We start from the raw sequence: 15,275 nt of genomic DNA, 5'->3' as shown, positions 1-15,275 counted from the left end.
AATTTTTACAGGAAAAGATGCCATGTGCACACTCCAGCCTGTAAGCAAAGTGTCRCAGTGCCAGTCCCCTGGGACCTTACCCCAACCACTATATGTTCAAGCACATTTTTCTCTCCATGTTTCTTGTGCTTCTCCTAAATGGTTTATGCAATCATTTCTTCTTCCTCTCTTTGCCCTAGTAATGTGTTTCCCAAGAGTACTGTTATTATTGGCCTCATATAAACTCAGATGTTCCATATTCATCAGAAAAGAAATTGACATGAAGCACAAACATACTTCATGTGAAATTATGTAAAATACATTGTTTCATCTGGTTTTGATTTACAGATTTAACACAAAAAATCATGGGAAATTCTTAATATATTAGTTTGGAGCAGCTCTAGCCTCTCTTTGGCCCAAGTGAATGCAAGCAATTATCTTTCAAAAACCACTATTTGAATCATTATGGTAGGTCCAAAGTATAGCACTTGGAAAACCACCACTTTATTGAAAACTTAAAATGATTAGATATTGCCCCACCATGAGATATTTTTAAAGGATCTAGACTTTGCAGCATTGTGATAAAGCACAATGGCACAAAGGAAAAGCAACAAATCTCATTGCTTTGCACATGTTGAGAGAAATATTATTTAACAAAGGCAACTTAATAACAGGGCATATGCCTTACTTGTTTACTTTTCTTTTGTCACATTTTTAAAAGCAAGGGAACATATCTCTTTACCTTCCAAAAACATTATCTGATGAGACGTGCCCCTCCACGGGAAGAAAGTTTTAAAAGTTCTAACACCTCCTTTCCCTCAATGGGAGACTGAAAATCCACTTTTGATGTGCAAAGTCAGAGCTGCAGGACTAAGACAGGCACTTATGCACACAAACAAACACACAAACTGGGTCCGTCATGCAAAGTCCATGTGTGACGGTTGGAGAGCACTCGATCCATTTGTCCTGTCACTGTGCAGGCAGTGAGAACGGAGAAGCAGGTGGTTTGCAYCAAGATAACTGTTCCTCCTGAATAACACCAGCATTACACAGCCAGCCAGCGTGATTTCTGGCACTAATGTGACCTGCTGGCCTTCCAGTGTGTATTACTCCATATGCTTCCCCCAGTCTTTTCTCTACTCTGATCCCTCAAGGACTGGTATAAAACCAGTATGTCCAAAATACATCCACTTTGGTTTCTGTCCTCAAAGTTCTTAAGAAATCGAACTTCAGGTTCTCTGGGTGCTGGGATGAGTTGCAATGTTGGCATCTCATGATTCTCGATGATCTAAGGTAAAATCCTGGCCCAGATTAAGACAGTGTAGTTAAGGGAAGCAGACTCTTGCCCCTCACTTTCTTTGTAAAGATCCAGTTTTTGAAATTGAAAGATTTCAAATGTTCTTGGGCTTTCATTTGAAAATGGACACATTTCTAGCTCTTAAATTTGCTTGAAAAGCTGGACAATGTGAAATGAGTGGTACTGTCAACCGCTGCATCAGCTGTACAAACCAGCCCAGCTGAGTTTGCACTAAAGTGCTTTAGGAAGTATTCGCACAAGTCCTCCCCCAGTAGGACTGGGTGAATAATAATCTCTGGTTAGTAGCCAGTGACAAACCAGTGATAATATCAGCCACCACAACTAAATGAAGAAGACATCATGCCATGTCTCCATGAGACCTAAGAGTAATTTGAGTTGAAAGGGATGCCTAGAGGTCATCTGGTCCAACCTCCATTCAAAGCAGATGCAGGTAGAGCAGGTTATTCAGAGTGCCCAGTCAAGATTTGAATATCTCCAAGGGTAGAGACCCCACAACTTCTCTGGGCCCCTGTTCCAGTTTTTGACCATCCTCATTGTGAGGAATTGTTTCCTAATATCTAACCAGAAATTCCCTTGCAATTTGTGCCCACTGCCTCTTGTCCTATCCCTGTGCACCTTCAAGATCAGTCTTGCCGGGCCTTCTCTACATCCTCGCACTTAAATAGCTGTAGACAGCAGTAAGATCCCCTGACCCTTCTCTTCTCTAGGCTGAACAAACCCAGCCCTGGGCATGTGCTTGTACATCATATGCTCCAGCTCCAGCACCATCCGTGGGGCCCTCCGTGGGACTCGCTCTGGTATGCCAGGGCCTTTCTTGTCCTGGAGAGCAGAAAACTGGGCACAGTACTCCAGATGCAGTCTCACAAGTGCTGAATTTGATCTTGTGCCATGACACCCTTTTACTGTTTATTTAGATGAATGCATAATGTTGCACAATTCAAGGTTTAGATAATAAACATTTAATAAGCCTTTTTTTCTTTCTTTTGTTCAGTGTACTTTCCAGAACCTATTTTCATCACCTTGTCTAATTAGACAAGCAGCAGTATGATCCCAGTGCTTCCTCTTATGGAAGAAAGTAAAAGATTTTTCTGGTCAGAAAGGTCACAAAGATCTACTTATTAATTTAACCTCATCTATTTCTACCATTTCCCAAAAGACTCCAAAGGTCTGTGTTTGTATGATACAAATGATGCTAATTTTGAAAATACTTTAATTGTCCATGACATTTCTTTAAGTTTCTAGCCCCAAATTATTCTCAAAATGATATTTGTACAATTTCTTTGGGGATTTGTACATGTTTATGCTACTTTTAGCTTCTTCACATCACAATCTCCCTCTATTTGCATGGCCAAGCAGCAGTTTAAGCTGGGAGTTGCTCTTTCTACATCTTGCTAAAAATAAATTAATTTTAGCTAGAGGAAAGTATAAGTTAATTATATCCTGAGCATCAGGAAACAATTAACAGCTTTCTATTATATCACCCTGATTTCTAAGCCACACTATTATACTCTACTGCAGAAAAGGATGTATGATTATCAAGAGAAGGATCTTTTTTGTAAGAAATGAAAGGAAATTATTCTATATACTGACAATCAGTGCTATAAATAATGCTTAGCTAATACCTTTTCAGGACTCATTTCCTTTATTTGCAGTCCTAACTTTGAGTGATGTGTTGGCTATGTGCTGTCAGATTCCCTTTCCAAAGTGTATGAGTCTAAGCGCCGGACTCTTGATTCCCCAGACAAGCACTCACAACTTCAGCTTCTTGTGAATATTCTGCAGCATTCATCTGAATTAAATTAAAAATCATTGTTTTTATGAACCATACGATAATTATGCCTTGAGTTCAGTTTGCCTGTTACATCAGAGCTGAGAATGGGTTGTAAAAACACAAAGGCACCCACAGGCCTGCTTTACACAGCCCCAGTGCTTTGAAGACATAAGGAACAATGTGAAGAGCAATGGATAAAATATATGAACACTTCTTTTTAACTCCTGCCAATAAACTCATTTGGTCCAATATGCAAGAAAGTGGTGTGAACACAGAGAGGGCAGRTTGTACAACAGTTCAGCTGAACAATAATGGAAACATTATGGCAATATCCCAGTGCTTAATACGAAGAGCAATGAAATAAACCCACATAAAAAAAACACAATTAAAGGTCAAAGGCCTTAACTGCAGATGTATTACTAGGAGATGGGAGAATTTGCCCAAACCAGGTAGATTGTATAACATCCATGAAGGACAAATACGATAGCGTTAATGCTGCTTATCAACAGAAGAACTTTGGTCTATGCAAACTCCTCCTGCAACGCACCTCTCAAGACAGCTGTACTTCTCCCCCAGAAAGTTCAAATTCTGTTCCAAGTCCTCCTTCCCCTGTATCTTATACCTCAAAGCTTCTTCCATGCTCTGGCCTTGAGAAGCAAAGCCATGTCTGTCTCTTATCTATGTAGAACACTCCCGGAAAGACAATTTTCTTGGCTCTTGATCTCAATCACATTGCCCTTCTCCCTGATTCCTTCCACTGCCTCCCCCTCTTCCGTCACATTAAACACAGTATTACTGTGCTTWTCTTCACTTTCAAGCTTCCCAATAACCATCTCCCACGTTTGCTATCGTCCTTTCTCAAGAAGTGTTGGCTTTTCCTGTGACTGGCCATTTAGGTCCAGCTGGGCCATTCGGTTTCAAATCTTCAAGCAAGCAGCTTTGTGCTTGCTGCCTTAGCAGACAAGAGACACGGTCATGCAAACACCCACAGAGTTATCAGGACGTAGTCACCCAAATCCTGCGCAGCACTGTTACGATCTCTACCAGAAAAACTTGACAATTAAGCAGATGTTGTGCTGAAGCTGCACTTCTGTCTCAGTGACCAACACTCTTTCAAAACAGTCATGTTACCTCTGTGTCTGCCTGTATCCATTTGCTATCGCTTTGTTTTACAATTAGACTATAAATAATTTGGGAGCGAGGCCATCTTTTCATCCTCCATATAGTGCCTTCCTACACTCTGGGATGTGATCTTGGGGTTTCTCAATATAAATGGGTTCTTTATTCTTTGTACTACTAAAGACCAGCAGCACGTGCCTTTTGGCTGCCCACTGATGAGACAGGCCAAAGGGTACATTGTGTGTCCAGAATCAGTGTATCGTGCCCCCTGCATAACCAGAAGCTGTCTGCCTAGTTGCTTGCATATCTGTTCRAAACTTAAAAATCTCTCATGTTCAGGGAAACAAACCTGCTGGAGTACCTAAGCCTACAAAAAGGATTTCCCTGGAAGCAATTTAATGTTTTGAAGTTTAAATTGTAGGAAGGGGCTCTAACAAGGGCTGGATTCCCCACTGGTTTGCAAATTGTGCAGTTTTTTACATCTGCATAAAGAGAGAAAAACATGGTCTCACTCTGATTTCAGCTGCATCTCCAGGGTCTTTTGGAARTGAAAAGAGATTATTCTGCCCAGCCTCCAAAGCTGGTGGGATGCAAACCAGCTCCAATGCACAATCCATGCGACTCTTTCCTGGGCTCACACTCATACCAGTGCAGTACCCCAGCGTCYGGACTGGAACTGAGGCTATGGTTTCATAGGTAGCTGAGTCAATCTGTCATTTTTGCCACCAAAAAGAGAAGGTCTTTCTTCCCTGTACACCTTGCCTTTGCTCTTCTCTCCTCCATGTCCCATGGCTGTCCCTTGTGGTGGCTTTGGCCCTCATCAGCTTCTCTGTAAGTCACTTCAGCTCTGTAACCAGGCAGGAAAAAATCCTTGCTCCTTGTTGGGTTACTCCTCTGCCAAGTTAATACGTTAAATCCACTGAGGGAGAGGTTTGATGAGTTCTGGAACTGGCACAAGGTTAAGTGGAAGGAGCTCAAGAAAGATAGCAGGGAAGGAGGGAGGCAAGGGGTGAGAAGGGACTCCTGGACTGGCACAGCCGCTCTCGTGGGATGCAACTTCATGAGATGCAATAAGCCAATCTGACTGTGGGGTCTCCCACTAAAAGGGGTCTCTGGATCTCCTCTTCCCTGACCCCAGGTCAGCTGACCCTCTTCCTTGCATTAGTTTCACACCACAGTAAACCGCCTGAGCTCCCCAGACTGGGTCACCATGGGGTCAGATAAGCACCAGTGCTGGCACCATTAAAGCAGCAGGAGCACAGGTCCAGGGGAGCTGGGCTGCCCTTTTCTGCAGCAGCCGTTAAATGTTATACCAGCCCAACACTGCTGTAAAATGCACAGCATGGCTTACAGCCCTCTGGCTCTCAACAGACAAGAAAGCCCTCATTTCCCTACAAAAACTTGTGAGATAGCTGCAGTATCCTATGTCRTCACCAGGACAATTGCAAAGTAATAAAGAATTATGGCCTTGTTACGTGAAAACTAGCTTCTATATTTGCTCTTAAAAAGTAAGCCCCATCGGGCACACTTTTTTAATTATTTGCAAATGTGCTTTTAAGATCTGAATGCATTTGCTGGGTTGAGGCACTTCTAAGAAACAAACTATGAAGACTGTAAAATTATAGGGCTGATAATTAAGGAAGGGGTTTGCATTCTGAAGCAGTGCTATCATATTGCTGTCACTGTGATGTGCTGGTGGCATAAATTACATGGCACAGATTTCAAAACACATGAAATAACACATGTCAATGTTTGCCTCTGTTCACGTATGATAACCTGGCAAAAATACAGAGGTAAAGGTAAAAACCTTGGAGGAGAAATAAACTTGGCAAATTGTAAACACATAATTTCTGGGCCTCTCTTGTAATGTCATGCATTGGGCCTTTAAGCTCAACATCATTTTTATGGTCTGTCTTGAACTGGAGTCTGAAGTTTTTAAATGGGAATCGAGCAAATGTCTGATGCACACAGAGTTCAGGCAGACTGAGGGGTGGCCAAGCACCTCCACCAGCGGGCTGCAGTCACAGGTCCTTCTCCCCATCTGTGACCCTGTCCGTCTGCACCCCCAGCACTGCCACTTGTCTGACCATGTGCTAAGCCTTTTTAGTTAAACTTTTCTTACTTGTTTTCAGTTGATTCAGTTCCCTGAACTTTTAGTGCCGGGACAGAGGAACGCCAGCGCAAAGTGCAAGGGAAGTGCGAAGCGCGGGCGGGAGCAGCCTGCAGTTAGAGCTGCTGTATCAGAAAACCACAAACTCAAACTGCACCTCAGTGCAATGGCATAAGCCGGCGCGGTCCCTGTTCCCCCGCCTGCACTGCACTGCTCAAAGCCTTTATGTGGTCAGGCGGAAAACTGGTTTGTAAAACTGACCCAACCGAAATATCATCCATCACCAAGCCCTGCCAGATCACTTCCCCAAAGCCAGCCACCACAAGGTCCCCACAGACGCCTCTGCCAGTCCGAAGGAAGGGGAAGCTTGCAGAGGGGAATCAGCACACAGGAGGGATCAGCAGGCGTAAACACATGGGTCTGGGGGTGCACAGCAAAGAGAGGACCACTTCTTCCAGCGGCAGGACTAGCTTGACATTTTGGCCCAACTGCASCCTTCAAAACCATTAGCTGCTCTCCGCTCTTCTGCCCTCAAGCGCACCTGGCTCCCTGCACAGCTGCATCATGAAGGAGCAGCTGGGCCGAGGGACAGAGACACGGACGTAACRGGAAGCAGACCTACTGACAACCATTTCCTGAGGAGCAGGGATAAAACTGCAGCAGAAATAACTGCTTTGAAAGCATTTTACAACACTGTCGGTGGAGGACTGCCCCAGCACACCCCATGCACATTGGCAGAGGGCAAGGGGGCATGACTTCCCCCTGCAGCAAAGAGCCATCCCCGGCAGAGATACCAGCTCCGGTTCTGCAAGCGGCCCAGGAACGTGGCTGCGACAAAACCTCTCATGAATTAACTCATCCCCTCAATCTTAGGCTTGCATGGACACAGCCAGGCTGCTTTTGGTGTTGGAGCTGGTAAGGTTGTACTTGGCTCRCATATCTCTGCCCAACAGTCCACTGAACACAGTGCGTGTCCTAAGGACTCTGGCTTCTTTACACCTTTCTCATGCATTTTGCTCAAGTTATACAGGCTTTTCTGGTTGTTTAAAACCAGAGTGTAGAACAGGACTCAGGCTGCTTAGTTGCACTAAATCTATGAAATAACACACTTTCATAGGATATGTTACTTCTTTGGAAAACAGGGTTAATTTAATTCAGGTCTAGAATTATCCCTTTATTTCTCTTCTCCACCTTTTTTTGCAGTCAAAGGCTTACAGGGCTTCAGAAGTGGTAGCTATCAATATCATATCCATTACCAATCCAAATAACAGCATTTTTCAGTTGCCACTCTAGGCTGCCATCTTGTTTCTTGTCCAAATTCCCCCATATGTGGCTATCTCCATTTATTCTCTAGTCTCCTTTGACTTCACAGGTCTCTCTATAATCCAAGTAAGCCTGTGAGTCTGTGGGTTATCTTTCCTTTCTCTGTGCTCCATGAAACCTTTTTTTGTCTCAATGCCTCAGAGTTTTCCAAGAATGAAGGAGCATGGTTGCACGTTATTATACTTCCACTCCTGGTGCAGAGCACTTTCCTAGCAGTGTGTGACTGACTGATTGGGTTTAAATATTTTAACTTTCTTTAATTCTGAGATCAGCTTTACTTCTGCTGCTGTGTAAGGGACAGAGACAAAATCACGATACAGTCATTTCTCCTTAAGGACACTGGAGAAATGTGGGATTCAAGGCAAAGATCAAATCAATAAACTGTTTAAAAAAAAAGAAAAGAAAGAAAAAGAAAGAAAGAAAGAAAGAAAAGAAAAGAAAAGAAAAGAAAAGAAAAGAAAAGAAAAGAAAAGCATGACTGTTGTCGATATGTATGAAATTGATGAAAAATCCCTTCTCAATTTTCCTTCTGCTGGTTGGTTAAGCCAAACTGCCTTTGTAAAACTGTCTCTCCACTCTATTTATAATACTGGTACTCTTAGTCATACCAGTGTAACTAAGGATCCTTGTGAGACTATGCGTAAATAGTTTTAAGCTGTATTTAAAAGCCAGTGGTTTATACATTAAAATGGTTTAAAATACATGGTTTATATGTCCTGTTCCTGCTTAAGGAAGAAAACCCCATGACCAATGTGAAGTGCACACTTCTGCACTCTACGAATGCCAGTGGTTCTGCTGAGATTTTAAGTTTTGCAGTTTTTGTAGTTTGTCATTACTAACCTTGGAAACTTAATGTAGTTTCTCTTCAGGCTGCTTCTGTACTTTAATTTCTGTGGCATTTTTACCGGGTGTATGCTTCTTAGAAAGCTATGTACAAGTACAAAAGCCGCTAACTCTTGCTTCTTACTGAGCCTTTCATCCCCGTCAGCAGTTCTTCATCAGCCTAATCTCTTCCCACAAAAGTTTATTTTGAATACATGACTATTAACCCCTGCCTCAAAGACAGAAAAAAATGTGTCTGCCAGCTAGCAAAAATGTTCACACAAACCTGTTCTGCCAGGGAGAAAGAGGCAAAAGAATCAACATAGCTGCAAGACCATGCTACAAAAAGCAGAAAAAGTGGCCAGAAAGGCAGAAGGGGCCTGGAGCCACAGGAGGTGACATCTCCTTCTGAGAGCGGACCCTAGGCCACAAGGTACCAACCAAGCCTATGCTCAGTGCCTGGACACTTAGTTATGGGGATGAAAAGAGGAACTTAATCAGACACCTGGACTGCAAAGAGGTTGACTTTTGCTGCTGTCACCGTACCCTTCAGATTCTTAATTTTTACACTGTGGAAAGCACTGAAATTCTTAAACTTTACACTGCAAAAAGTACTGGAGTCTACAGATACTAAGAAATGTCTCAGTTAAAAGATGGCGCACAGACTACTCCCTAGTCCTTGTCCATACATCCAACAGTAAAAGCTAGTTGACCTCCCTCCTGGTTTCAGTCTGGTCTCTCACTCCACTAATGTGACTTTGGAAGGAGAAAAGAGGAGGGTCTTTCCCGAGCACTGTACCCAGCGCTCCCCACCCATCCCCGTACACCGAGCACCGTACAGCTTCTGCCTCTCCACGCACCAGAGGTATTTGTCTCTGCATTTTTGGGATGCCGCTTTCGGGCTCTGTGTCTGATCTCCCAACCAGAAATTTGAATCCCAACAGATCTCGCTGCGGCTCCGAACCAACTGGCTCACAGTGCCAGATTTGTGCTGCAAGGGTTTCATTTTTCTTCTGAGCGTACAGTGCCTACCACTGCAGGGACTTGATAAATAGCTCAAATTCCTAGGCAGTATCATTGCACAAATAGTAAATAAAAACAACCAGTGATAGGAGTACTTCTCTGTCAGGTTGCCAGCGTACGGCCACTGCCCCCACAGAAGCAGGGCTTGCATGAGTGCAACATACAGCAGAGCTAGATTCCCTGTGTCAGACCGATTCTGCCTTCTCTGTATAAGTATCAATATCCAGACAGTTTCCCTTACCTGCTCATGGGCAGTTCCTCTAACCTACAATAAACAAAAAATATTCCTGCACATGCTTCTCACATGCAGTATCCCGTGCCTGCCTGCTAATCTCTGTTAATCCGAGCCAAAGTTAATGATTCACTCCATCTGAAATGCAACACACAAAATACACAACGTGAACCACTCTTACAACATCCGCCTTATTGCGTACATAGAGGAAGAGTGAACACTATTTGCACATGCGCTGTTAACTACTTTATCTCTGAGTTGCACTTGAGGAAAGCTACTGACTGGAAAGACTAAATTATTAAAACATCTATCTTAAAGAAAAGAATTGAGCAAAGCAAAAGCCTTATTTCTTGATTTCCAGAAATGCTGAATAACCATACGTTTTACAGAAGGGCATGAGAACTGGAGGTTCCTGGCCCTTTTCATAATCAAACTGCAAGTCATATATATGACTCGCAAGTCATATATACATATATGTGTATATATTTGTGTATATATATATGCTTATATACATATTTATGGGACATGATGTCATTAAAATTAGTACAAACACATGAGAAGGTGCATCAGGTAAAAGTGTTGTGACAGGATTGAGTTAGCAGGAAACTTCTTGGGTTTAGAGCACTTCAGTCTGCAACCTTAGCAACCTTCACTTTGAAACCTTTTCTTTCAGTGTATTCCTTTGGTGGAATTTCACCAGAGAAGATTGCCAACTTTTCAGTTGTTTGATTTGGGGAAACAAATTAATGAAAGTGAAATGACTTGGGCAGAGAGCACTGGAGTGATTTGTTCCACAAATATCTGATGATACAATCCCCGATGTCCTATCCGCCTTAAAGAAGTCAGCAGATAAGCTTTCTCCAGTGGGACTAATGGAAACAAGTTTTCCAGGGTTAGTTTTCAGCCGAATCAATGAGCTCTTTGCTAACAGAAATGTAATCACTAGCGGAGAAGTAAGGAAGTGGCAAGAACCTGGTGCAGGGGGTAGAAAGGCACATCAGCCCTTTAGGTAGAAGTATAATGCTTGATTGGCTTAAGCAGCTCACTAAAACTCATCTTAATGAATTCTGTCTCTAAAAAGTTTGCATGCAAGTTTGTTTAATAGCTGAAGACCAGTCAAGACTTCAATCTAGAGGAAGAGACCTCTGGACAACTCCATAGCTTAAATCCTTATGTTCCTTTTAGTGTGTAAGTCCACACACAGTAGTGCAGCATCACTAGAGTGTTAATATAGTTTTAAATGCAGTGATAATATTTAATGAATTATGTAACTATATAGTTAATATATTTCTATAGTATAGTAATACATTAATGCTAAGGTTGTCTTGATACATTTCTTGAGAAACTGTCATTGCTGTGTGCAATTGGTTCTTTGTAGCTTAGGATGCCAATGAACTTTTGAACCCAACTACTGTGAAAAAGGCCGAAATTTATGGACCTGTAGGTGCTATCACCGTTCAAAAGTTAATGATTATGAAAGTTATGCATTCCAGTTTATTAACAAGTTTTCTTAAAGTGATAATCTTCCCAAAGTGAGACCTTTGGAAGAGCAKTGAAAATTGGTTTTGCCTTTTCTCTTGCAGCTTCATGATTTATAACTGTTTGCAATACAAAGCCTCCTTTGTAAGATTAAACTCTTCTATAAAGACATTGATAGAAAGGCAGACAAATTTCTGTTGAACTATACCTTGTGTTTTGTCACTTAGGGAAAGCAAGCGAGAAAAAGCTTTAAGAAACATGCTTCTTTTTTTCCCTAAGCAGAAAGAAAGTGCTGAATTGTCACTGCTATTCTAACAAAAACACTGGTCTAAAATCTTCTAATCCTTTACTAAACTGTTTAACAGCAGCATGAATTGGCAAAGGTGTTGTTTCCTGAAAAGGCCGGTGATAAAGAGGTATCCAACAGTCTGCAGAGAAAGAAACATTCAATATCAGTGAACATACACCTACTCCAGAAAACACCATCAGATGCCCAGTGGCAACTTCTGGTAAAAAAAAAAAAAAAGTCAATCTTTTAATATTGTTGTCTGATCAGCTAAAGCCCAAAGACTCTCTGAATGACTAGGCACATTTCCTGTGAGAAATCAAGGATTCTTGGAAGACATAACAGATTTCAGTGACAATTTGGCACCAAGAAGCAATTAGTGAAAGAGTAAGATATCAGACAACCCTGACTTACACGACAGGCAGCCAGCTAGCATATAAAAACATAAAGAAATGTTCATTGAAAACRCTTTTGCTTGCCAGGGGCAAGATCAGCTGTCACTAAGTGACACCGGCAGGGGCGACCCGTGGCCCACGGARCCTTTGCTTGCAGCCAACCTCCAAAGAAAGACCTCACCACCAAATAGCTGCAGGGTCTCTGGAGCAGCACCTGAGTGGGGAGGAGGAGCTGGGCTTTTGGGTGGTCAGAGCTGTGGAGCAGCCAGACCCCAAGCGGCTCGGCCCCTTGCAGAGCTGTCAGCGCCCAGAGAGCCCTGCTGCTGGATAGTTGGGATCCCAGCTCTCCCCTTGCTCTCCCTAGTCTACTGCATGGCAGCAAGAAGCTGCTAAGGGGTCTGCTCTCAAGTGTCTCATTGCTGCGGTCAAGGTGAGTCTTCAGCTTTGTTTCATGATCAACTAAATGGCCTTCCAAGAGTCAAATTTTTGAAATCCCTGCTTTAAAAACTACACGCACTAAGCACCAGGATTTACATCATGGCCTTATCTCTCGCAGACTGCTGATGCCTAAAGCTGCTGGGAGAAAGCACAGCGCTGGCAGGGAAAGCACCCAGCTGCCCCGGGATGGCTGTGGCCAGCAGGCAGCGTATGTGGGGGCAGAGGCTCCCCAACCTCGCAAAAGAGAAATGCAGATCATAAGCAACCAAGGCACGGCCACACGAGAGGGAAAAGCCCCTTCGGCCTCCTCCTCTACCTCCCCTGGCCAGTTTGCACTTGCCTGGGTGGGAAAAGGGGGAATAGAGCCACTGTGCCCACCAGCAGCACTGCCTAAGTGCAAAGCCAGGTTCACCAAGGTGCAACTAAGACGAGGACTTCAGCCCTCCTTGCACGAAGACATCCCTGCCCGACAGGCCACATGCGCAACGCAGAGGCCGCAGCAATGGGGGGGCTCTGAGCAACACATGATGCTGGGGCAAGACGGGCAACACAAACTTTGTAAGGAATTTTAATCAAGCAGCTATCGTAAGTATTTGAGTTTAGACACACATGTTTAGGCCAGTGCAAGAGGGCTTTAAATACCTACATTTCATTGTCTTTGCATAAGCAACACYGCAGTCACAGTTTCATTTTACGCTTTTACTGCTAAGCTATGTGTTTGTCGTACAGTACGCAACACTTGCCCATCTGCACTTTCCCCCATACACACGCATAATCACCTGTCTCATCATTCCTACATCATTCCCGCTGAGGCCTTATCTAGCATTTACAAGCATCACTAAGAATAAAGTACAGTACATTTCCTTGAATGCATGTGTGTGCCGGTTTTCTATCATCTGTTTGTCTGCCCCAAAGGCTTCTGAGATAGCCTGCCTTTGATCCTGAAAACCCTCTAAGTTTTCCTGTAGCGTTAACAGTGATACACTTATCTTGGATGGGAAAAGGGAAACTTTAAATACCCCACTGGCTAAAGCTTGTCTACCAGCCGTTTTATCACATATTTTGAGGCTCTTACTGTCTGGAAAAATAGAGAAAACTAACCTTTTGCACAGAATATCCACAACAGAGAAGCAGAACAAAGCTACCAGAATTGGTGAAAGTGAGACAATTTAGGGTGCAGTTTTGCAAGACATTTCCAGCTGATCCAACAGCTCACTGCTGCCAAAAACGGGACGTCCTGCTTTCTCGCCATTACCTCTTCCTCCTGCTGCTGCCTCCCCACTTCCACCACTTACCTTATGTGGGTTCTGGAAGTCATCAGATCCCTCTGGGCACAGAGAGATCCCAACAACCCCACAGGAAAACTAACCTAGCCAAAGAGTGGAGCATTTCTGCCAGATCGGCACATTGAATCCGCTCAGAGAGGCCCAAGAAGTACGCGAGCTGGCGCTACAGAGGACRTGGGGCTACACAGCCAGGAGTGGGGAGCAGGGAGAGGAAAAGAGGGGAGCAAGAGCTCCTCTCAGCAAAAGCTAGCCATTACGTAGGCTGAGCTGTTTGTGAAACCGCAGCCCAAGGAGATCTAGGCCACTTCCTACAGCTTCAGAAAGGAAATGTCCATAGGTAACTTCATGGAATGAGGAATAATTATTTTGTATCTATAGATCATCCTGCCTCAAAATACCACCATGTTTAATTATCATAATAAATAAGAAGGACTGTTTACAAACGTCATCCTTTATTGTGATACTAACAAGCTGATTCCAGGAGCCAGATTTGTTGACATTTCCTTAAGCTTTTCCTTAGAGAAGGTTTGCAAAGCTTTTGCTTTTACATTTAGCTATGAGATATTTAGAAGGRTTTAACATGATCTTAATAGTAGTTTTGTATTAGCTTTGAATATCCAACTTCTAGTGAAATAAGTTAGAAACAGCAGGTTCTTATCAGGCACTTTRGCTAACAACTCAGCAGCAAGTCCACCATGGACTGCCTGCAGGTTCGTGCACCCTTTCACCCAAGGTTTYGCTCCAGGCTACTTTTATGAAGAATCTCAAGATTAGAGCAGACACCGGTTTAGAGCTGGTACCGGAGCCTCACCATGAAAACAGTGCTGACTGCCCAACACGGATATCACTGGTATGCACCACATGATGCCAATGGTCCCTGCCATGTGGGTGTCACTAATACCAAGGCAGCATCTGTACTAGCAGCTGTCATGGTAGCTCCCAAATCAAGCAATATTTCTGTCATTTGGAAGTGCTTGTCTAGTATTTGTGCAAAAAGCTCAAAGAAAGATCTAGCAAAAACTACCAGCAAAGTATTTCTACAGTCTTTCTAGTTATGCACATAGCACATGCATATATATGTGTATAGCACAACAGTAATAACAGTATTTTTCCTGCCTGAATCATAAGAAGTTAGGTTAACAAACTGAAAGGAAATTAAAATTTCTTTGCTCATGTGTAGTGCATGGGCACAGATGGTACACTAAATACATGACAGAAATTAAAGATGAACTGAGTCAGGCATCCTTGTTAACAGTTTCTGCGCTGCGCACAACTCCGGTCACCCGGCGCTGTGCTGACGGCAGGGATCCCCTTCCATCTGCCGGGAAGTTGGGACCAGCTGATGCAAAGCAAAAACAAGCCCTGACAGYAAGGAGGACCTCGCCGGGGCCAGCGCCCTGCACCCCGCAGCAGCGGAGCCGCGGCTGCAGACCCGGGCGGGCGCACCGCGCCGCGCCGCGCCGAAATGCTGCATTTATCGCTTGCGGGTTTTTATCCTCGGAGGCACCGGCGTGTTTCGGTGGCGCTGCCGGCGCTGCCTTTGCAGGTCCCCCGCGCTCCGCCGCCGCCCCGCCAGCCCCGGCCGCGGGCCCGACCTACCGCAGCTGCTCGCCGGTGAGCAGGACCTCGGCCATGTGCTCCAGCTCGGCCGCCTTCTGCTGCATGCTGCTCATGCCCTCCTCCATCGCCGCCGG

At 44.0% G+C, this 15,275-nt stretch overlaps 1 protein-coding gene across 1 annotated transcript in view; it reads right to left on the bottom strand.

The window, feature by feature from the left end:
• Positions 1 to 15,266, bottom strand: part of DEPTOR (DEP domain containing MTOR interacting protein) — a 77,332-nt gene extending 62,066 nt beyond the window's left edge. Inside the window, exon 1 of the mRNA XM_026055700.1 lies at positions 15,181 to 15,266. Within this exon, the coding sequence (XP_025911485.1) occupies positions 15,181 to 15,266 (86 nt within the window). The remainder of the gene's footprint in view (positions 1 to 15,180) is intronic.
• Positions 15,267 to 15,275: the final 9 nt, after the last annotated feature.

Source organism: Apteryx rowi, unplaced genomic scaffold (genome assembly GCF_003343035.1).
Source record: "Apteryx rowi isolate R43461 unplaced genomic scaffold, aptRow1 scaffold_125, whole genome shotgun sequence".
NCBI classification, from domain to species: Eukaryota; Metazoa; Chordata; class Aves; order Apterygiformes; family Apterygidae; genus Apteryx; species Apteryx rowi.
Note: the sequence above shows the minus strand (reverse complement) of the source record. Positions and strands in the feature narration are given on the sequence as shown.